The sequence below is a fragment of the Kuraishia capsulata genome, genomic scaffold, assembly GCF_000576695.1.
Source record: "Kuraishia capsulata CBS 1993 genomic scaffold, Kuraishia_capsulata_scaffold_7, whole genome shotgun sequence".
Lineage (NCBI taxonomy): Eukaryota > Fungi > Ascomycota > Pichiomycetes > Pichiales > Pichiaceae > Kuraishia > Kuraishia capsulata.
The window spans coordinates 583,121-606,593 of record NW_019172956.1 but is presented as its reverse complement, the minus strand read 5'-3'; the positions used below and the strand labels follow the sequence as shown (position 1 = coordinate 606,593).

The window sequence follows — 23,473 nt, the reverse complement described above, 5'->3', positions numbered from 1 at the left end:
TTGAATATAGTTCTTTGTGATTGAATTCGATCAACAAACAGCTAGTTGTGGCGGAAAAGACGAAAACTCGGAAACCGTGGGACTTGCTGATTTTGCAAAACTTTTCAGTTTGCCAAGGGCTTTCAGATTGGGTGGTACACGATCTTTTCCTTGATAAGGCTCTGAATAGGCCGAGACTAATTAAAGCGATTGCTAGATATCATATCTTGTATGGCGATAATAGGCCGCGAATGGGGATACAAATATACACGTGTACATCTCTAAACAAACCCGCACACACCTGCTTGCCTTGAGCTTGGCCTTTCATACGACTCCTCACACAGCTAGACAACCACCTCCAATGCCTCATGAGACTTGTTGGTAAACCAAACACGGTCAAACTTCTTGAGATTACCCTGCTTGAAAACGCCCTTTGGAATACACGAGTCAATGAGGTAATGGATCCAGTCACCCCGTTTAGCGTAGCCGAAACGATAGGCATTCGAGATCAAGTTGAGTGGAAGGCCAATGGAAGCAATCCACCTGCTTTCTATCACCACAATATCGGGTGATTCTTCCATTCCGGTGCTTGGATCGAGGCCTGCTGGGACATCGATGGAGAGGATCGAGGCCCTTTCTGTCTGGGAATTGCACCACGAGATCAGTTCCTTGACCTTATCCAATTCCTCGCCAAACAGATCATTCAAACTACTGTCATAACCCTGTAGACCATCCACAATTAGTTCAAGAGGCGATTCAGTTTTTGTCAGAACAGTCTGCAACTGTCTGAGTGAGCCGGTGGTTTTTCCACCAAACTTTGTGAACATGTCCAGCTGTTTCTTCACCATGGGCAACAGATCTTGAATCTGTTCTGTGATCATATTGGAGATCACCCTCACGCCATGGTTGACCAATTGTCTTCCCAACGCTAGTGCGCGCGCACCAGATCTGTTGTTTCCCACCAGCAGCAGAACCAAAGCAGGAGCGTTATGGTTTGCACCTGAGAATCTACCGGTATTTCCCCCGAGAATGTTGATCACCAGCTCACTCAGGCCTCTGCTGGCATTCTCGGTCATCAATGCGAAGTCAATGTCAAACGTCTCTCCTGCAATTCGCTCAATTTCAAGTAGCTGAACAGGTGTACACAATGGGAGCACTTCTTTGCCACAGATCAATTGGAATCCCGTATTGGAGGGCGTCAAATTTCTGGCGGGTTTCTGAATAGCGATTTGTTTTATTGGAGCTTCGCTAGAGTGGCTCTTCTGACTGCTCTTTTGACTGCTTGAGGTTTTGTCGCCATCACTGTGAATGGACTCCCAGTCGTCTTCGCTCGGCTTCGAAAGAACCATTTCAGTGTTGTCGTACTTTGTCTTGATCTTGTTGTGCCCCACAAGTCTCTGCGAAGCATCAATGTTGTCGGACTCAGACAACTGTCTGAATACCTCGTTCTTGTCAAACTTTTGAAGGTTGGACGCAAAATCAAAGTCCTCACTCTTGATCTTCTCAACGCTGAAAGCACCCCAATCAACATTACCGCTCTTGGCCTCTTCCTTCTTCTTTTTGGGGGCTTTCTTGCTTTCGACAGTTGAGGCGGCATTGACCTTCTGTTTCTTGTCCTTCTTCTTTGGTGGAAGTCCAAACACGATCAGATCTTTGATGGCTTTGCCGCTGAAAGTGATCTCGTGTATCAAGTTTTCTTCCTTTCCAGTGAAAATTGCTAAACTAGTTAGTCCAAACGCCCTTGTGATGGACCTACGTCGAAGTCCGCTCCAATCCACTCTCTAACCACACTCACCATCAACAAGGGTCACGTCTTTGTCCTCGATTTTCGACACCACACCTTTTATGCTCGGACCATCCTTGAGAATGAGCTCAAGTGTATAACCGACAAATTGTGACATTGTCTGATTCCCTCTTGTCCTAAAAACGAACCAAAACCAGTCAATGACAAGATACAGATTTCCACAGATGGATGGCTCTTTGGAAAATACAGTTGGTTGGCGCACGTCAAAGCGTATGAAGTGAAAAATGGCTAACCAGTTGCTTGACAGCTCACTCAATCGGCCAAAATCGGTGATCTTTTGCCTGGAAAACGCCAATCAGACTTGGAATACGGTTTCCAATCTGTATAGTTGCTTTTAAATTGAGTCCCATACGCAGCGGGAGACTTCTATGGCCCCCTACAGGGTCTGGATTTTTTTGGTCGTGCATCGCGGAACCGTGGTCTCGTTATCTTTAGGAGCCCCTGTTAGACTTGTCCAGCTACTCAACCACACCCAAACGGCCGAACTTCCGCAAAAATCAGGATGTCAAAGCTGATCACCGGCCTCGACAGCCTGCTGAGTGTTCCTGCTCGTCTGGATGGTGACCGGCTTGTTTATGACAATGTCCCAGACTGCTCGGTGCTCACGTGTGGCTGTCTTGTCTCAGAATCCTTTGCAGTTTGTCTTTCGCAGGATGGACATTTGGATTGTCCTACTTGCAAGCGTGCGGGAATTGAGATTCTGGCTCCTGTCGAGCCACTGAGAGAGTTATACTTACGTATGCATGCCCTGAGGTTGGGAGGTCCAGATGACTCTTTGGCGAGCGAAGATGCTGTTTCTGAGGCCAGTGAAGAAGTGAAAAGACAAGAGAAACAAGACAAAACGCGACGCAGAAGCTCATCAAAAAAGAGCACTGGCACGGCTCTGTCTAATTCTCGGCAGCAACCCGTGCGGCCGAAGCCGAAGACCGCAACCAGCAAAGTATCCCTTCTCGCGGCGTTCCACGAGGTGTTCACAGAGGTCAACAACGATGCTGCCGTTAAGGAGGCAGAACGGGTCAAACCGTCCTTCCGCAAATCCACCGATACTGGTGTTGGATTTGTGAATGAAGGAAATAATGTCGAGGAGTGGATAACCACTATCAAAGATTACGGGCCTCAGCCAGACCGCAAGGACTCCACTGGTATTGATCCTATTCAGATATCCCAGGGCCCGGAGCCCGAATTGGTCGTTTCGGATCCAATAAGCATACCGAGAAAGTCCCGTACAAGTTTTTCTTCAATGGGAAGAGCCTCTAACCTAACCAAGGCCCTGCACAACTCTACCTCGTCCACCTCACCCATAGACGGAATCTTCAACAACAGCGCCTCCAGCAAGCCCAAAACCAAGGAGGCTAACAAGGAGCTTCTCTACGCGAAGAATTTCCCTTTCTACCGAAAATTGTACCAATATCACACGCATCAGTCCAAATTTTTCCTCAGGTCTCGCAGCTCGAAGCTGTTCATCAACACAGGCATTTCTCCAAACTTAAGGAGGTTTGTGCTCCTCGACGAAAAGCGCTGGGAAGTTTATCGAATTGATCCGCTCAGACCAGAAGATCCCCCATTGCTGGAGTCCTGTGGGAAGGACACCGGTGCTTACGGTGCTACGTTCGAAGAACTGCTGCCCAAACCCACCACTGAAGAAGTGTATGCCAACTCCAATTCAGACCCTACAACACACAAGGACCTCTTGGAGCGACTTAACAAGTGGGAGCATCTTTGCTGCAAGATCTCCAACAATTTGCTGGTGATTGCAGGAACGAGGGGTATATTGCGGATCTTCGACCTTAACGACCATGGAAAACCGTTGTACACGTACTATTCCAAATTCCCCATCAGGTGTATCGATATTAGCGGAAATGAACGCTTCATCAGTTTGGGAGTCACTGGAAAGGACAAGTTCTCAGGTTTCGAGCAACCGTTCATCGTGTTGCTGAGACTGCGATTTGGGGGACCCAATGACAATGACGAGATGGAAGAATCTCTATACGAAGGTTTACTTCGCAACCAAGGCGCTGGCTCTGGCAGTGAGGGATTTTCCGTGACACCTCTGACAGTCACTCTGCCCTACAGAGATCCCATCAACATTCTGCAATTCTCGCCAAATTCCCAGTATCTCTCGTGTGCCACTGCCATGGAGTCCAGGTTCATGATCATTTCCATAGTGGAGCCCACCCGGCCCTCTTTGATCATGAAATCACAGAGAAAGCTGGATACTTCGCTCGAGAGCGAAGGAATTACGGATATTCAATTTTTCCCGGATAACCGGCTCATGACTCTGACATCTGTCGCGTTCAACTCATGTCCTATCATTATAGACACCAAGACGTCCTCGATCACGGGCCTAGAGGGAGTTGCCCAGCCGGTAATGCTCGTCCGAGTAGATGAAGTTGGATCTACTATTCACAAGAGTGCTGTGAGTCCTCGTGGTGATTCTGTGGCCTATCTCGATCGCAGCGGAATATGCTACCTTATGGCATCACCGCGCATGGACGATAACGACAATAAGCGAATAGTAGTTGTTACTGAGGCTGCCAATTCTTATCGCGTTCGTGAGAGTGCTTCAATGAGATTTGATGAGGATGGTTACAAGCTCTATATTCTTGATCGGAAAGGTGTTCTTCAGATAGCAGACTTTACAGCTGGATCTAGAGAAGACCATTCCATTTCGCGGACCAAGATCATCAACTGATCACCAATGGATTTCCACTGTGTATACTAATTGACGTGTATAATAGGCCAATCGCGGCCAATAAAAGACAATCGCATAATATATCAGCTGCCATTTGCTGCTTCTTAGGACTACTTCTGAAAAGTTTTGATCAGCCTCGAAACAGCTGTTACACTCCGTTATAGATTGGTTCCAAATAGACCGATTAACTGGTATAAAACAAACTTATTGCTAATATTCTTTGTATTAGATCCATACCAGAAAAAAAGTGCTCTGTTGCCAAGTGACTATCTTTTGGCTAATCTCTATATATCTTGGCCAGAAATTAGTGAAAATTCGGATTTTGCCAAAATATGAAAAATTTCAAATTTCCTTAAATAAATCCAATTCGTCAAAACCTATAAAAAACATACCTAAAATCTAACAATCCCAACCAAACTCAAATAAAAATTGTCTCTTCAGGAAATAACGCCCATTTGCTAGAGCACAGCATATCGAAAACCTTATGATGAAGCTTGGAGCTACAAATCTTCTTATTCTTAGCCGGAGCAGCCAGAGTCCAAGAAGCACCAAGATTGGAAGCAAAATCCTCAACATTGTGCATGATGTATGAATAACCTGAGTCACGAGGGACGATCTTGGACTCGTTGACGTCATCCTTGGAGGAGAAACTATATTTTGCAGTCAGTTTCGAAAGCCCAAGAACTGCCCACGAACCGTTCAGCCCACTCCATGCATTAGAGAACCAGCTCCGTGGGAAACACGAGTCTCTCAGCAGCTTGAATAGCTGGTCGTTCATCTGCAAAGCCAGTCTCTGGACACTCCCGTTGTCGTTTCCATGACTAGAAGAGGGAACCACATCCAGAAACAGAACTTTCGTACCGCTTCCGTTGGCATTCAAAATTCCATTGACTTCTTCAACCATGCTAGCCCGTTCGTTGTTCTCTCTGATAACGTCCAAAAGTCCGTTATTCAAAATTCCCACTATCCCCAGACACTTATCATCCAAAACCCGCTTTAGTTCCATCATGTTGAGCTGCTCAAAATGTGAAACCCGGGGTAGTCTCGTCCAATCAGGAGCTATGATAACGCCCTTGAGATTGAGATAATGCTCATTAGCGGCACCTGGAAAGGGTAAAACAGGCGAAATCAGGATATTGTAAAATCGTTTTATCGACTCTTTGACAGTCTTATTGCTTTCGTAGTTGATAGCCAAAGATCTCACGTCCGAACTGTCTTCGTTCTCAATCACCTTGAGTTCCTCCTCAGAGGTGGTGGTGACGTACACGATAAAACCCCTTGTATTTAGATCACGAATCAAACGCTGGATGAAAGGAGAAGAGGGCGATCCCACTATCAGCACAACCTCATATCTGGCACCATTTCCAAGTCTGTTTGCTCTTCTAGACCGCTTTCTAGGTTTGCCTAGAATCTGATACTGAGTTTGAAGTAAATAAGCAGCAGCACTGAACCCAATAAGGCCTGTCGTGATTGCCATGAATTTATGCGCTTTGACCTTTTCAATGGCACGCTCATAAAACGATTCTGGAGGCGGTGGTGGCGGTGCAGGTGTCTTCAAACGAGAAGAGTTTTTCTTGATGGTTTGGACAGCCCAGCCAGAAACCTCAGAAGTGGAGTCCTTGAGGGTAGAGTAGGCATTTCCCACGGTGTTGGAGGCGGCGGCCATGGCCTTGTGGCTCTTAATGAAAACGCGGTCGACAAAGTCTGTCATGAAAAGGAGACGCAGAAAACTATGAATACACCAGGCAAGAAGTCAACAAGACACTTATACGGGCCAACAAGAGAATTGGAGTAGGCAACACGATAGAACAAAAGATAACAAGGCAAGAAACTCAGTTCACGAAAGACCAGGCAATAACAATTCAACTGGAATGGCAAATCAGCTCAAGGTAATTGCAATAAACAATCGTTGATACAACACTAAATGTGTGACAACAATTCAAGTGGATACAACAAGAAAAATGTTTAGTCTTGTTTAAAAAGACCACAGCCCCCAGAAAGCCGTGAAGAGCGGGACTTCCAAATTGGGGAACATTAGCCCACACACGACTAACGTCAAGGATCGCCTCGAAACCCCTTTGAACAGCCTCATGGCCACAGCCCAGTCCTCCTTTCAATTCAAACAATATCTCAATGGGGTTGAACAATCCGATTCCAAGGAGCTTGAAGAGCGAATGCCGGTAAGTTTTGGTGGTTATTTGTGGATTTCAGTGTGATGGTGGTGGCGGTGAATGGGACTACTATCTCGGCGTATTTCGGAGCAGAACAAGCTGGGAACAGGAGAACAAGAGAGATAGACATGCGTTCGCCTCCATTTGGATCAATTCGTTGTAAGAACGAAGCTTCATACGATTACAGTTTCAGTGGGTTACTAACATTTTCTTTTTTTCAGCAAAGCAGCCAAAGTGCTTGCGTCCTTCATCAAGCCAAACCAGGTCTTTGGTGCTGATGAAGTCATCCCCAGGGATGTGCTACAGAATGCCAAGGGACTCGCCGTGATGACCGTTATCAAGGCTGGTTTCTTATTTTCGGGTAGGGCCGGTTCCGGAGTTGTTGTTGCGAGATTGCCGGACGGTTCATGGTCTGCGCCGAGTGCCATTGTCACTGCCGGTGCCGGAGTAGGCGGCCAAATTGGTGCCGAAATCACTGACTTTGTCTTCATTCTGAACAGTCAGGCAGCCGTGGACTCGTTTGCCCAATTTGGCTCGGTTACTTTGGGTGGAAACGTATCGGTTGCCGCTGGACCCCTCGGCCGCAATGCTGAAGCTGCTGGTACCGCCTCATTGAAGAGTGTATCGGCTGTCTTCTCCTACTCCAAGACCAAGGGGCTTTTTGCAGGTGTGTCTGTTGAAGGCTCTGTTCTGGTGGAGAGAAGAGAGGCTAACAGGAAGTTTTACGGCGACAACTGCAAGGCTGCACAAATTCTTTCCGGCCGTGTTGAGCCCCCATCCGCATGTGAGCCTCTTTTCCGGGTTCTGGAATCGAGGGCCTTCACGAAGAGTTCCGCCATGGACGGAGAATACTATTCTGATGACGAGTACTACAACGACATTCCTTCCAGATTCAGCAGTGACTCTTCTTCGCTGGACCGCGCCGGATCCAGAAGGTCCCACGGCAGAAGCAGACAGTCACGTGATCCATATGACAGCGACGACGACGACTACGAGGGTGCGGCTGGCTACTACAGTCGCAGAAGGTCCCCTCCAAGCACCCAGGGTAAGAAGAACCCCAACTCATGGGAAGACGATTTGTATGATAGGGTTGATTCCGGTGGAAGGAACAGAGCGTCCTCGAACGGGGGTTTCAGACCAAGAACGCAGAAGCCAGACTTCGGACACGGTTCCAAAGCGGCTACTCCACCTGCGTCTGGGTCCCGTGGAAACAAGGCCATTGCTCTGTTCTCTTTTGAGGGAGAACAGGCTGGAGATCTGCCTTTCAAAAAGGGTGATGTCATAACCATCGTGCAAAAGTCAAACTCCACAGACGATTGGTGGACTGGCAAGAGTAATGGCAAGGAGGGCATCTTCCCAGCTAATTATGTAGAACTTGTGTAACGTTTTAGTTTAACCTTGATTTAGCCATGCTCTACTCGTAGATGGACTGGATTGGAACTTTGGAGTGTGCAACTCAAATTAATTTTCGTGTAATAACCAACCTTTTGCCATCCATCTTGCGAAAGTCCCAGTCAACTGACTAATCTATCCTACAACGTTTTTCTTCAGAGCACCATGATAGCAGTTCAGCAGCAAACCGAGCTGATTCCCAAGCCACAGCTTGCTGCTCCGGAGCCGGAACACTGTCCAGGCCCGGAGTCGGAAAAGGCTGGACAGGCGGATGCGTGTGCCGGTTGCCCCAATCAGTCCATTTGCGAGTCCTTGCCCAAGGGACCAGATCCAGACATAGAAATTATAACGAAGAAGCTTTCCAGTATAAAACACAAGATTTTGGTCTTGAGTGGTAAGGGAGGTGTTGGAAAGTCAACTTTCACTTCGATGCTCTCGTGGGCTTTGGCTGCGGATCAAGACCTGGAAGTTGGCGCCATGGATTTGGATATATGTGGACCATCTCTGCCCAAAATGCTGGGAGCAGAAGGAGAAACCATCCACTCGTCTAATTCCGGATGGTCTCCAGTTTACGTGAGTGATAATCTTGGAATGATGAGCATAGCGTTCATGCTGCCTGACCCGAATTCGGCAATCATATGGAGAGGAAACAAGAAGAACGGTCTCATTAAACAGTTTCTCAAAGATGTGGATTGGGGCGATTTGGACTACCTGGTTGTTGACACGCCACCAGGAACCTCGGATGAACATTTGAGTGTGACTACGTATATGAAAGACAGTGGAATAGACGGTGCTCTTGTGGTGACGACACCCCAGGAGGTTGCCCTACTGGATGTTCGCAAGGAGATCGATTTCTGCCGGAAAGCAGGAATCAAAGTGCTGGGATTAGTGGAGAACATGTCTGGATTTGTGTGTCCAAATTGTCATGGAGAATCCAAGATTTTCAAGCCAACCACTGGTGGAGGGGCAAAGCTGGCCAAGGAAATGGGAATCAAGTTCTTTGGATCTGTTCCTTTAGATCCAAGAATAGGCAGATCGTGCGACTCAGGTGAATCGTTTTTGGACTCGTATCCCGACTCACCAGCTTGTACGGCGATTTTGAGTGTGGTGGATGCTTTACGCGATGAGATAGGCGATATATGACGGGATATAACTTTATAATCATGAACTATACAATCCGAGTGAGTAGAGCTGAAGGTTTGAACACCAATGCTTGACCTGCTTCTTGATCCGCATTCAGAAAATGTGACGCTTTTCATCTTTCACGCCATTAACGAACTTTTCAACTTCTTCATGGGCGATCTCTTCTTGACGTAGTTATCTTCACTCTCAGGTAAAACCATAGAAGTCACCTTGTCAGCATCAACAAAAGAAGTGTCAAAACTTAAAGCAACTATCTTTCTGTCCATTATGGTGATAGCGGCCTTGACCTCGAAGTTGAGCTTTTCCAGCAGAGGCAACGAACCGATCAGCTTCAGCAAAAGATCCTTCGACTTCTCTTCTTCTGTAGACAACAGAGTAACATAGTCCTTATAGATCTCTCCTCCTCGCCTCCAGCCATCGATATCAGCTGCAGATGTCTGCATGCGAGTGAGAAGTCTATCTAATCTTCCCAAGGCAGCACCATCAGCGATAACAGCAGAGGCTGCTACCTTGGCCAAGATAAGTCTGTGTGCAACATTCAATAAGTTTGCATCCAAAAGCGAATCTGCGGCAGACCAGTAATCGCCCGTATAGATCTGCTTAAGAGCTTTACCTTCGTGAAGCACAACTCTTGGAAAATGTGATTTGCGTACAAGTTCCTCAAAGATGTCTTCACTTTCAAAATACCCCAAAGCATCGATTTGTCTGTGAACAGCGCTGGTGACGTGAGCCTTACAGAGAAGATCATTTTCCAGAAAGTTGAGGAGCAACACAGATTCGTTCACCATGCCACAAGCCTCTAATTGTTGGGAGAAGTCTAGCGTGATAGAATCGTATTGCTCTTCCCAAGACTCGACGTTAATCTTTCCAGTCTTCACAATCAGCTCAAAAATGATCCAGGATATTCTCGCATCCAAGCCTGATGCATTCGCATTTATTCCACATAAAAATCCAGAAAAAGTGGACGAATCGACACTCCCTTTCAATGAAGACATGTACAACCTCAAAGCATGGAAGAACGGGTCAGATGTGGGTAACTTTGATGAGAACAGAGATTTTGCGAATGCCTTGAGTGAGTCCTGGAAGTCCAATCCTGCATCACCATATAACAGATATGTGTTCAAAGACAATGTCCAGCTGAAACTTTCAGTTAGTTGAGTGAATTCATCACTAGAAGCATTTATCCCTTTAAGCAGTTGAAATATCTTCACAATCTTCTCGGGGATGTATTTTAACGTAGAAGTTTTCCTCCATTCGTTGAGCTGCCTCGCAGCTTTGATACTGACAGAACCATCATGCGAGCTCAACAGAGACACCAGAACAGCAAGGTGAGGATTGTTGGACTTCATGGCATAACTAGCAGCCCTTACAAAATCTCCACTCACAACCAACAAAAACACACAATCAAGTGGATCCGAGCGGCTGTTTGCCAGTAGCCTCTCAACTTCAGCCGTGTTATGCTGTTTCAGCCAGGAAACTAGTAAATTCCTCCTTTTGATGTCCAGAAGGTGGGAACTCAGACCATTTTCCGAGACAGAGAATCCATCAAACAAAGAAGACAGAAGACCCCACAATCGTCCCTCGAACGAAGAAGCCTCCGAAACATCTCTCAGTTGTGAGAATGACAATGGTGCCGTCTTGGCCTTGAAGAAGGAGTTCTTTCTAGGAGTGAACAGCAAAGACTTTTTGATGAAGCCAAAGACGTCCTTGCAGGCAATGATACTTTTCTCCGAAAAAGCCCCGTCTAGAGACTTGATAGAGACAAAGGGCTCATTCCCAGAGCGATCTGCAACGAGCACAGTACCATTGTTCGAAAACTGAACAAACTCGATCGCCGACTCTAGTCTCAAATCTTTGTAGATCTTTTCTTTCAGACTGGATTTTGTGGCAAAATCTCCAAAAATATGGTCATTGAGAGAAGCCAAATCCATGTGACTCAAGGCATCACGCTGAGATGCTATGTTGAGCGCAGAGTCAATTCCTCCCGCAAGCTTTAGCTGGTCGTCCCAGTTCATAGAGATGGGGAACCGAGGCGCGGTATCCAGAGTTTCCAGAACAATGTCTTCGAAGTCGGGTTCATAGGCCTTCACTTCAATCACGCTTTCGTCATCAGCAAACCGATCATCTTCTGGGGAGCGAGAAGGGGTATCCATATCATCATCTTCACTACTAGAAGTGATATCATTCTGGTCTGCATCCTCAATCACTTCATCCTCCTCGACCTCATCTGGCGCTCTGAAAGAGCCCCAGGTTTGAGTATTGTTTGGGGGATCAAATTCTGTAGCTTTCTCTTTTCTCTCCAGAGTTGCAAGCTCGCGGAGTTGTTGTTCTTTGAATTTTTGCACAATACTTGGGTCCATCTCCGTGTCCTCATCATCAATAGCACCCCAAATGCTGAAATGGTCCACCTTGAAAGTGAAAGCTCCCAGTAATGGGTCGTAATTCACGAATTCCATTCCCAGAAGACTCTTGAGCTTATTTATGTAGCCACGCAGCAGCTCAGAGGATGGAGTGTTTGTGTACTTACCCGTTGTCGGATCTTTTGGAAACGAACCTTGAACTGTGACTGTCGCGGGAACATTGAGGCCGTTTCCCTGAGCTGGCTTCGCGTCCGAATCGTCATACACTATCAGACACCCTTTATCAAACTTGATAGTTTTGCCAAGAACATCTTGTAGATTTCCCGCGAAGGAGGTCAAATCCACGGGATACTGGAACGCAACTTGGCCGTAGCCTTTACGACCCACTATGAAGTTCTCAACGTTTGCAAGCTCATCGAGATCGTAGGTCGACAGTTCGGATATCGAGGGTGAACTCCAATAAACACCGTGATCAGACTCTCTTGAAACCAGCGGATTAGTATCCTCGTCTAAGGATGTCTGAGAGGCAGTCGAAACAGTGGAAATTCCACTGGAAAACGACTCCGATGATGTTTCCTTGGCAACAGGTGGGATGTTTGTGAACGACTTGGTTGGTACCCGAGAAGGATTGAATGCTTTAAATGGCGTTTTTGTGTCTGTAGTCTTCCTTCTCTTGAACAAAACCTCATTGGGATCTATCTCGCTAAAGCTTTTTGGAGCATTGGAGTGCCTGACAATCAACTTGCGCAGCTCCAGTCGCGAAGACCCAACGTTGGGAGCCAATGATGTGCTTTTTGGCTTGAAAGAGCGCATAGATGACTTCAGGTCTGTTTTCGCTTTTTCTATAACTGGATGGTCTGGTTTCACCTCAGGAGAAAAAATTCCGGAGACATCTTCCGCAGGTGCATTTCTGAATCCCAAAGTAGATGTCGAAACTAACCCACTCAGAAACGATCTCTCATGATCCGGTTGGGATGACGACGATTGTGTGGCAGATGTTGATCTCTTACGTCTTGCAGGGATTGGCAACGAGGAAGAAGTAGCTGTCTTCCTGTCTGATAACCGAGAAGATGGAGTCAAGGGCTTTGGCATTTCAGTCACAGACGTAGCTGTTGCAGAAATGTCAATTCCGTATGGGTTTCCATTCCCATCTATGGTAGAAACAAAGCTTCTGTTGAAAGCCGGTGATTGGTTGTTGTTGAAAGTGTTGTATGAGTTTCCAAATAGACCGTTGGAGTTGGAATTTTGCTGTGATTGTTGCTGTTGTTGAGAGCCAAAGAAACTGGTTGACTTAGCACCAAATCCTCGGGAAGTTGAGTTAGCAGCAGTATTCTGTGCCGAATTTCCGGCTGGCATTGGTGAGCCGAAGAGCGCTCCGGCAGAACCACCACTGGTTCCGAATAAAGATGACTTCGTAGCATCGTTCTTAGCACCGAACACAGACGGCTGCGAAGAAAACCCCGTCGAAGCGTTATTCACAGAACCAAATGGACTTCCAAATCCCTGGGTACGTTTTGCGGATCTCTGGTCTTGCGAACCATCGCTCTGAGAGTTTCCCAGAAGTCCAGGGCGGCTAGCAGGTGTACTACTGCCAAACATGGTGGTGTATGATGGTGATCAAAAGTACAACAGATCAACCAATGGTATCACGTGAATTACAAGACACACAATGGATGCAAACAAAACACACACAAGCCACTGCAAGCTCAGATAATTAAATGCTCAGCGCAAACGTTGCCAGTTTTGTACGTTCGGAGTAAAACTCAATGGTGTTGTGGTGTTTTGAGTTAGCGAGAAAGGTAGGGCGATGCCCAATTTTTTTCAAGTCGAGATGGAGGTTACCCGGCTGTCAATTTTTTTTTCAAATTTATGCAGGTGGTCTAGTTGAAATATTATCAGTACCAAACTCTTTCACTAACCAAGCATACTTCCTGCCCATATAGTGCAACATGGATATTTCCAAACCAGTGGGAACTGAGATTGTCTCGGTTGACTTCGGTGTGTTGTCAGCCGAGGAAGTCCGCAAGGTTTCGGCCAAGCAAATCACCAATCCAACGGTATTCGATAACCTGGGCCATCCCATCAACGGTGGTCTGTACGATCTCGCATTGGGCGCTTTTCTTAGAAATTTGTAAGTTGAAATTGAAGATGAGACCTGCAAAGTGACGTTTACTAACTGACGGTTACAGATGTGCAACTTGTGGCTTGAATGACAAGTTCTGTCCCGGCCATCAGGGCCATATTGAACTACCCACTCCTGTCTATAATCCCATTTTTTTCGGCCAAATGTACATCTTCATCAGAGGCTCTTGTATATTCTGCTCGAGATTCAAGCTGAATGCCTTGGAAGTTCATCTTTACCAGTGCAAGCTGCGTTTGATCCAGTATGGACTTCTGCTGGAAGCCTCGTCCATTGACAGAGTGTATGGTGCTGATGAGGCAGAGGAAGACGATGGGTTTGAAACAAAGGACTCGGATTCTCAGTCGAGAATACGCCAGGTCAGAGAGACTTTTGTGGAGGAGGCTGTTGCCAAAGCGATCGCCAATGGCACGGCTCCAAAACAGGGAATCTTCACTGCTTCTGTGGCCGAAGAGAGAAAGGCACTGATCCACGAGTTCTACAAAAAACTGCTTTCCAGACGCAAGTGCGAAAACTGTAAAGCTTTCAACCCAAACTTCCGCAAGGACGGGTTCAGCAAGATCTTCGAGCAGCCCATGTCGGAGGCTCAACAGAGATACAATATTGCCATTGGAAAGCGTCATCCAAAGTTCTTAAAGGTTGCCGGTGAAGATGCAGATGAAGAGTATCCCACATCACAGAGCTACACGATATCGCTGTCAATCAAGGACTTTCTTAACGGAGTATTCAGCTCGGAAAGAGACATGATTCACTATCTGTTCAATTCGAGACCGCTATCCAATAAGGTTGTCACTGCCGACATCTTCTTCTTGCAAGCGTTGATTGTTCCCCCAACCAGATTCAGACTGCCATCCAAATTGGGAGACGATATCCACGAAAACTCGCAGAACTCGCATCTCTCCAAAGTGCTCACCACTTGCGTGGAAATTAGAGATTTGAGCAGAAGGCAGGAGGCTCTGACTCTGAGCAAGTCCACCGAGGAAGACAGGAGTACCATGTTCAACAGACTGATGAACGCATTTGTAGTTCTGCAGGACAACGTGAACAGCTTTATCGACAGTTCAAAGGACGCTTCTGGCACCAAGGTCCCTCCACCGGGGATCAAGCAGGTGCTGGAAAAGAAGGAGGGTCTGTTCAGAAAACACATGATGGGAAAGCGTGTGAATTACGCTGCTCGTTCGGTCATTTCACCAGACCCTATGCTGGAAACCAACCAGATAGGTGTTCCTCCAGTTTTTGCTACCAAGCTCACCTATCCAGAGCCAGTCACCTCCTATAACGCTGCAGAATTGCGCCAGGCCGTGATCAACGGACCAGACATCTGGCCAGGAGCTATCCAGGTACAGAACGAAGACGGTTCGCTACTGTCTTTGATTGGAATGGAGGCTGAACAGCGGAAGGCCATTGCCAACCAGCTTCTGACCCCAACAGCTGGTGCTTCGGTGGTGAACAAAAAGGTGTATCGTCACATCAAGAACAATGACGTTGTGCTGATGAACCGTCAGCCAACTTTGCACAAGGCCTCTATGATGGGCCACAAGGTGAGGGTCCTGCCTGGAGAGAAAACCCTCCGTCTGCACTACGCCAATACAGGTGCGTACAATGCCGATTTCGACGGTGACGAGATGAACATGCATTTTCCCCAGAATGAAAACGCTAAGGCCGAGGCCTTGAACCTGGCTAACACAGATTCGCAGTACTTGACTCCAACATCGGGTTCGCCAGTTAGAGGTCTCATCCAGGACCACATTTCTGCCGGAGTTTGGCTGACAAGCAAGGACTCTTTCTTCACCAGAGAGATGTACCACCAGCTTATATATGGGTGTATTCGTCCTGAAGATGGCCATTCGGCTTCTGCCAAAATCCAGACCGTTCAGCCAGCGATCTGGAAGCCAGTTCCGTTGTGGACGGGAAAGCAGGTGATTTCCACCGTATTGCTGAACATCAAGCCAGAGAACATGCCTGGTATGAACCTGAAGACCAAGAACAAAATCAAGTCGGACTACTGGGGAAAGGACTCTACTGAGAACGAGGTTCTCTTCCAAAAAGGTGAGCTGATCAGTGGAATTCTGGACAAGTCCCAGTACGGTGCTGCCCAGTACGGTATGGTGCATTCGCTGCATGAGGTTTACGGTCCTGAAGTGGCCGGAAAAGCCCTATCCGTTCTCGGAAGACTTTTCACCAACTATATCACGCAGACCGGTTTCACCTGTGGTATGGACGATCTTAGACTCACTGCAGAGGGCAACGAATGGAGAACGGAAATCCTCAAGACCTCCGTGGACATTGGTCGTACTGCTGCGGCTGAGGTAGCCAATCTCGACCCCACGACAGACCACAATAACCCAGAGCTGCTGAAGAGACTCGAGGAGATTTTGCGTGAGGACGAGAAGCTGGCCATTCTGGATGCAGTGACGCAATCCAAGGTGAATGCCATTACTTCCAAGGTGGTTTCCAAGTGTGTTCCAGAGGGAACCATGAAGAGGTTTCCGTACAACTCCATGCAAGCCATGGCTCTTTCTGGAGCCAAGGGTTCCAATGTGAACGTTTCGCAGATCATGTGTTTGCTGGGCCAACAGGCGTTGGAAGGTCGTAGAGTTCCTGTGATGGTGAGTGGAAAGACTCTTCCTTCGTTCAAGCCGTTCGACACAGATGCACGTGCAGGAGGGTACATCAAAGGCCGGTTCTATTCTGGTATCAGGCCGCAGGAGTATTATTTCCACTGCATGGCCGGTCGTGAGGGTCTTATCGATACTGCAGTGAAAACCTCGAGATCTGGTTATTTGCAGCGTTGTTTAACCAAACAGTTGGAGGGTGTTCACGTTTCGTACGACAACACGATCAGAAACGCAGACGGCACCCTTATCCAATTCCTTTACGGAGGAGACGCTGTGGATGTCACCAAGGAGTCCCACATGTATCAATTCAAGTTCTTTGCCGAGAACTACGATTCTCTGTTGAGAAAGTACAACCCAGGCGAGAATGTGGTTAACCTGGACCCCGAGACGGCCATCAGATATGCGAAGAAGGCGAAGAAGAGCATCCGCAAAACCGCAGATGTTCCTCATTATGACCAAAACACCAAGTACGATCCAGTTCTTTCTGTGTATAATCCTTCGAAGTATCTGGGCTCTGTTTCAGAGAAGTTCCAGGACGAGCTTGACGACTTTATTGAGAAGAACCCGCAACTTTTTGCCAGTTCCAAGGAGGCCAAACTTTCTGGTGCTTTAACCGAGAAGAAGTTCCGTGCATTAATGCAATTGAAGTATATGAGATCATTGATCAACCCAGGCGAGGCTGTTGGTATTATTGCTTCTCAGTCGGTTGGTGAACCTTCCACGCAGATGACACTGAATACCTTCCATTTCGCTGGACACGGTGCTGCGAACGTTACTCTCGGTATTCCTCGTCTGAGAGAAATTGTAATGACCGCCTCTTCTTCCATTAAGACACCCCAGATGTCTTTGCCTTTGCTCACAGATGTTTCTGACGATATGGCCGAGGCTTTCTGTAAGTCTGTCACCAAAGTCGTGTTCTCCGAGTTTGTGAACAGAGTTTCTGTCGTGGAGACGTCTGGATCTGCGGCTGATGGCGGAAAGCCATCTCGTTCCTACAATATCCACATTGAGTTTTTCGACAGAGAGGCTTACGAGAACGAGTACGATGTCACGAAGGACGAGCTTGTTGAGGTGGTGAAGGAGAAATTCTTGATTGCTTTGGAGAAAGCCATCGTCAAGCAGGTGAAGAAGCAGAGAAAGGCTGTCACTGAACTGCCTTCCATCGGCGAGGCCGTTCCAAGTGTGATGAACGAGGCTGCTGTAAGTGGAAAGGAATCGAACGATGCCGACGATGCTACTGACGACAAGGTTCGTTCCAATACGAAACAGGCTGTTTCTTACGATGGGCCGGACGATGAAGAACGTGAGATCATCGACCAGGATTCCGACTCTGACTCCGACCTTGAAATGGAGGATGCCGTTGAAGAACAGCCCATCCAATCAGAAGAAAAGGTTGGGCTTTCCAAGGAAGAACGTGATCGCCAACAGGAAGTTATTGGTGCCCACTCTTTCATCACTGCCTTCAACTTCGATGACAAGAGTGGAAAATGGTGTGATTTCAAGCTCGAGCTTAGTGCTGAGACCGAGAAGCTTCTTATGGTCAACATCGTTGAAGATGTTTGTCTACAGGTGGTTGTTCGTGAAGTATCCAAAATAGGCCGTTGTCTCTACCCTGAGCCAGAAAAGAAGCTGCTTGTGACCGAGGGTGTCAACTTCCAGGCGATGTGGGAGCATGATGCTTTCATCAACGTCAACGGAATTACCTCGAACGATGTTGCAGCCGTTCTGCGTACATACGGTGTGGAGGCTGCCAGAAACACAATTGTCAATGAGATCAACAATGTTTTTGGAAGATATGCCATCTCGGTGTCTTCCCGTCATTTGGACTTGCTTGCAGATTACATGACTAGAGAGGGAACATACTTGGCCTTTTCTCGTCAAGGTATTGACTCGTCCACCTCAGCTTTCATGAAGATGTCTTACGAAACCACCATCCAGTTCCTCACCAAAGCAGTGCTCGATGGAGAACGTGAACAGCTGGAATCTCCAAGTGCCAGAATCGTTGTTGGTAAGCTGTCGAACGTTGGAACCGGCAAATTCGATGTGATGGCTCGTATGCCTACAACCGCTGCATATTAGACCCGCTCAGATCTAATTCTGTTTATATAAACTTCCCACATGGCGCAAAGCCCTTGAAAACAATTATTATTTGACAACAACAGGCTTCGTAGATTGCAATTTGTTTCGCCGTATACACAACTGTTGCTTAGAGTTTGCGCTGCATGCACGAGCAAACTTTTGGGGCCTTGTTTGAATGACTGGGTTCTTATTGGGGGTTTCCAATGACCAATTGAACCATGTTGATAAACCAAGTGGGAACCGAGACCAAAGCAGCTAACTTTATGAAAAGCAGGAGCTGTATATGCAGCTGCTCCATGAGCCATTTTGCGTTCTTTCTTTCAACCCTCTTTCAGAATCCACCAAGTCGACAGAATTCTGTTCGAGGCGTTCATGTTTGTATGAAACTAAAATCCGATTTGAGCCAATCCCTTTGGGAAAAAACCAAGAACGGCAAAAGCAAGGCACAAACACAGCACCAGATCGTTGAGCAGCTTACCAGACCTAAAAGCCTCAATTACTACATCTAGGCCTGGCCCCACCCAACTGCACTAGAAAATTTCAACATTCTATTTGAAACAAGTTTTTTAGATTTTTGATGCTCGTATAAACGCTCGAGCTTCTATCTTGATTTGTGCTACTACAATACCCTCTTTTGTTCTTTAGACTTTTCTGCTTTGCTGCCTTGCATGGTCACGAAAAGCTAATGCAGCTGTACGAAAGCCTGTTTCCGTTCGAGAAATAAACACTCGTCAGTCTGTCAACATGCGAGACGGGCTATTTTGCCGAAGCGCTTCCCAGACACCTTTTTAGGAATGCAAGACATCATCGCCGCCTCGGAATTGACAGAGTTGCGATTGATTGCGACTGAGTAGTCAGCGCCAACTTGAAGCGTTAGGAAATACTAGCCAATGCCTTCAGCAATTGTATTTTAGCTTCGGGATTACACTGAAGGTTACTGGATTTTCTGCCCACCACAGCCAAACTATAGGGCGGTACCCCATTTGGTAACCCAAGTCTAAATCGGGCAAAGCTGCGGAATATTAATCAGATAATTCCGCAACTTCAGAAACAGAAAGACTCAGCCATGCGGGATAACACCTATCCCTCATCAACAATCACTGATGCACATTGCTATTTGGGGTCCGATTCAGGAACAGGCTGGAGGAAAAGACGAAAAAGGGTGCGGCCAAAAGCAGGAGGCATGCATCACAATGTAGGCTGTGTCAAAATCTGAGCTCAATTGCAGAGTGGATGTTCTGAGACAGGGTTCCATAGGATGGCCAAATCCATGGCCCAGTTCGAATCCAGCAATGGAACTACTACACTAACTGGCTGTATTCAAATGCTGGAATTCAATAACCCAATGTCTCATTCCTTTCGGGAGAACCTTTCAAACAGATCAGGACAATTGCTCAAAAAGGCAATGCCTATTCATGCACGTTAAATTGTTCGCTTCACGTCGACCAAATCGTGCCCCGCTCGATTTCCATGAATCCGAAACATTTCCCGGTTCGGAGTATGCAGGCAAACGAGTTGGTCTTAGCAGCACACTACCTAAAGTCACAAACCTTTTATGCTCGCGACTCTGGTTGAGGAGAAAGTTGAGGTTAAGGTTGAGGTTAAGGTTGGGGTTAAGGTTGAGGCTGAAATACTCCTCTTGGGACATATCGTTTCCGTTGGTTAGAATGAGAGTTCAACACCGAGTCCGAGACTCTTGTCTGTCTCGCTCTTTCATGCAGAGTCCCTTGCCGCCTTGTGCAACCAACATTCTCTGATGATTTCGTTTGGTCCGAGCCCATGTGTCGAGCAGCCAAGGGTTCCCCTCGTACCTTCGGGAATTGAGTTTTTTTTCAGGTTCCAGTGCAGTGAAAACTTTGAGATAGGCTGGCCAACGCGAGACTGAGAGCTCTGCAACCGATCATATTGGGTTTGGATTAAAAAATTCCAACCACCGTGAAAATTCTTGTGGCAATCTCCGGATGTTTGCACGTACAGTTTATATCTTTTAAATTACGATAATCCATGCCATCATCGGTCTCATTATCTACTACCCCTCACAGGACCAAACATTTATTCCAGTCTCTATGGCATCCAAACACGTCAACCAGATAGCCTTTATTCGCCTCAGTGGCTCAAAAATTGTTTCCATAACTACGACACTGGGCCCATCTGCCCAGTGTGTTGGTCTGCTGATAGAGTATTCCCCATTTAAAAAATTTTTCGGACCGCCTGATGTCGCGCCTGTAAAGATATAGTTATTTTTGGGAGTCCAAAGCATATTTTTGAATAATGGTTTGCTGCTATTTTTTTGCCTTCTTACGGTCGTATTTTGTTTTTCATTTATCTTCCAACTTTTTTGCTCACATCTGATGCCGCCCTGTAGATATCGGAGCTGGATATGGACTCCCCTCTCGGTAATTGCTTTTCAAAACACCTTTTCGAGGAAATACATGTACGAGCCAAGGAATTCTGGTTTTGGTATAAACGAGCCGCTAGCCGCCGAACTCAAAGACACCGTAGGTTTGTAGACGCCTTAGGTGGAACCTGTCTCTACTTAGGGTGATCAGCAATTTCATCTTTAAACTAGAAATAACACTGTTTTTCACATACTTACCTGGATGCTTCATTTCCAACATTTGATCCATACAGCGTTCCAAGGCATGGAACAATTTGAGTTCAGTAACATTTCCCAAAACGGTCAAAATGGCGTTTGGAAATTCCGACCTTATCTGCAAAGTAGGCCAACCTCGAGGAATTTAGCCGAGACGCGTGCGTACATACCATACCGCCTTGCTCTTATTGTACGAATGCGTTAGATCCACTATAATGGAAAAAGCTTTTTACTAAGTTCTGCATAAAATCATGCAGGTGTTGTATGGAAGGGTATGCATCCATGCACTTATGCACCCATGCACGCACCTGCGCACCTGCACATAACGTTTTTTTTCTCGGATATTGGGACTCGTTGAAATTTCGAGTCTGAGCCTCCACGTCCACATTGAAATCTATGCTGAAAATGATCCCATCAACAAACTTTAAAAAAACATGCTCGGCTTTTTTTGCCAGTTTACGATGTCTCTTAGCCTTTGTTGCTACGTTTGCAGCTTTGCAAACATTAGCCCCCCTGAAGCTTGGATCTATCTTCTTGCTTCAAAGTATTCGAAGGTCACAGGCGTTTCATATTTTCCGCTTAGCCGTTTATGTAGAAGCAGCCCATAAGTTACCACTCCCTCCGTTCGAACATAGTCGTCCCTTTCCGGAATTATTATTTAAAAACCTTTGCGGTGCTCCTAACATTCCCCCTCTAGAAGGCCCTGATGCTGGCTGAACACTGCTAAACTTTAGATATACCGAGTACCATCAAGTTTGCATCTATTCCGATTGGGGAAATGCATTTGAGTGTAACGGGACTTGGTTCTGGCTTTGCCTTAGCATTCTCCGAACGAATAGGGAGCCCTTAAACCAACGGTCATCAAAGAGTTCACAAATCAAAAGTTTAGAAATAGCACCATGGTCCGTGCGTACCGTAGCCAGGGATACAGGATCCAATTTGGGCGGCACACTCAGGTATTGCTAGGTATATGCATGTGAGAAGCAAAGAAAGAATCCTTCGCACAATAGAGTATGGTGTACCGGTCGTTGCAACTGTAATATGGCCTAAATAAAAACAGAATCCTCAACCTTGCAGTTTAGTTTTAGTTGTCCCTACTGAACAATTCAAGATCAAGGAAAGCCTCCCGTGGAAAAGGACATCTGTCTGACCGCTTCTTTAGGTTTTTTTCTCCAGAAATTGCAGTCGGGGTTACATACTTTCATGCGTCTTGGCTGCATCTCAGACGCACAACATGCTTTTTCCTGCTGCATGGCGCATGGAAAGCACACTGGTTCGAGGGAATCTGAATATTCCCATGCCATTCAAAACAGTTCTCAAGTGATCCAAGAGCCCAATTGGGCTATTAAAATTGGTAATATACCAGTCTCTCTCATGAACGCTATATATCGTAAGGTTTAATGCGGCATGCATCATGCAAACCAGTGGCATACAACGATCAAAAAGAGAGCGGTATCTTGCTTACAACGGGCCAGCATGACGGAATTATCACACAGTACCTCAGCCAGCTGGGAATACGGCGCTGACTGGCATGAAGAACAATCTTTTTTAGGGCCTGTGGTGGCATGAAGGCAAATGCTTGACTAATGAGGCGGCCAGCCCTTTACTCCCAGGAGCCGAGATCGTATATGAATAGAGATATGCCCCGGCTTTTCTTCCAAAGGTCCCTTCGTCTCTTTCAGCCTTTCATTCTCTCCACCTTATTTGACCCATTGATTTCTTCTTGAATTTTCTTTAGCCTAAGCTCCTTGAACAAAGCTGTTTTCAATAAAGAAATAACCATGAGAACGAGCGTGGTATTCCTTGGACTTTTGATTCTCTGGATTCAAGGAGCAACTTCAGTGCCCTTGGAAAAAAGTAAGCTTTTTAAAATATGTGTCAAATAATTACTGGACAATACTAACAGAACCCACTAGTCACCGAGGTAGCCAAACGTGACGTGGACAATGCGGACTGCGTGACATCGTCCACTTGTTGGGATCAAACTACGTCCTCGTGCTCAACGGAACTCCCTGGTTGGAAAAGGAACTTCAAGAGTACCACGATTCATTGGTTCGTGCCTTGCTCATCTACAACCTCTGGGAAGGTCACTGGAAAGGTAACTACCACTAGCTCGCCTTCTTCCACCGCCATCGCTACCAGTGACTGCGACAGTTCAACAATCTGCTGGAGCTCAGCCCGCACTTCCTGTTCTACTCAATATCCAAAGACTGTTGGAGACAAGACTACTTTGCACTACTATCAACCATGTGCAAGCTCTTCTGCTACCTCCACAAAGTCTTCCACTTCAGCCGCACCACCTTTGTCAACTTCTAGCACGGACACGACCGGGTATTGTGCAAGCACGACCATTTGCTGGACTTCAGCTCACACGTCTTGTTCTACTGAATTCCCAGGAGGGGTAGGTCAAAAGACCACGTTGCACTATTACCAGCCATGTTCTACTTCGGTGGCTGAATCGTCCAGTACTACCCCAGTTGTTTCAACTACAAGTTCTTCTAG

General features: G+C 46.7%; 7 protein-coding genes across 7 annotated transcripts; 4 read left to right on the top strand and 3 right to left on the bottom strand.

Moving 5' to 3' along the window:
* Positions 1-323: 323 nt before the first annotated feature.
* On the bottom strand, positions 324-1,880 carry KUCA_T00005786001 (uncharacterized protein; the record flags this gene model as incomplete). Its single annotated transcript, XM_022602474.1, has 2 exons — positions 324-1,696; positions 1,775-1,880. The coding sequence occupies 2 exons, from the start codon at positions 1,878-1,880 to the stop codon at positions 324-326; spliced, it is 1,479 nt and encodes a 492-aa protein (XP_022461776.1).
* A 405-nt stretch (positions 1,881-2,285) lies between these two features.
* Positions 2,286-4,475, top strand: KUCA_T00005785001 (uncharacterized protein; the record flags this gene model as incomplete). The annotated part of the gene is made up of 1 exon (XM_022602463.1): positions 2,286-4,475. The coding sequence occupies one exon, from the start codon at positions 2,286-2,288 to the stop codon at positions 4,473-4,475; it is 2,190 nt and encodes a 729-aa protein (XP_022461775.1).
* A 418-nt stretch (positions 4,476-4,893) lies between these two features.
* On the bottom strand, positions 4,894-6,186 carry KUCA_T00005784001 (uncharacterized protein; the record flags this gene model as incomplete). The annotated part of the gene is made up of 1 exon (XM_022602451.1): positions 4,894-6,186. One exon carries the CDS (start codon positions 6,184-6,186, stop codon positions 4,894-4,896), a length of 1,293 nt encoding a protein of 430 aa, XP_022461774.1.
* Positions 6,187-6,346: 160 nt separating this feature from the next.
* Positions 6,347-8,029, top strand: KUCA_T00005783001 (uncharacterized protein; the record flags this gene model as incomplete). The annotated part of the gene is made up of 3 exons (XM_022602440.1): positions 6,347-6,383; positions 6,562-6,655; positions 6,868-8,029. 3 exons carry the CDS (start codon positions 6,347-6,349, stop codon positions 8,027-8,029), a joined length of 1,293 nt encoding a protein of 430 aa, XP_022461773.1.
* Positions 8,030-8,203: 174 nt separating this feature from the next.
* On the top strand, positions 8,204-9,181 carry KUCA_T00005782001 (uncharacterized protein; the record flags this gene model as incomplete). The annotated part of the gene is made up of 1 exon (XM_022602429.1): positions 8,204-9,181. One exon carries the CDS (start codon positions 8,204-8,206, stop codon positions 9,179-9,181), a length of 978 nt encoding a protein of 325 aa, XP_022461772.1.
* Positions 9,182-9,300: 119 nt separating this feature from the next.
* Positions 9,301-13,140, bottom strand: KUCA_T00005781001 (uncharacterized protein; the record flags this gene model as incomplete). The annotated part of the gene is made up of 1 exon (XM_022602418.1): positions 9,301-13,140. The coding sequence occupies one exon, from the start codon at positions 13,138-13,140 to the stop codon at positions 9,301-9,303; it is 3,840 nt and encodes a 1,279-aa protein (XP_022461771.1).
* A 350-nt stretch (positions 13,141-13,490) lies between these two features.
* On the top strand, positions 13,491-18,378 carry KUCA_T00005780001 (uncharacterized protein; the record flags this gene model as incomplete). Its single annotated transcript, XM_022602407.1, has 2 exons — positions 13,491-13,672; positions 13,731-18,378. The coding sequence occupies 2 exons, from the start codon at positions 13,491-13,493 to the stop codon at positions 18,376-18,378; spliced, it is 4,830 nt and encodes a 1,609-aa protein (XP_022461770.1).
* Between the last annotated feature and the right edge of the window lie 5,095 nt (positions 18,379-23,473).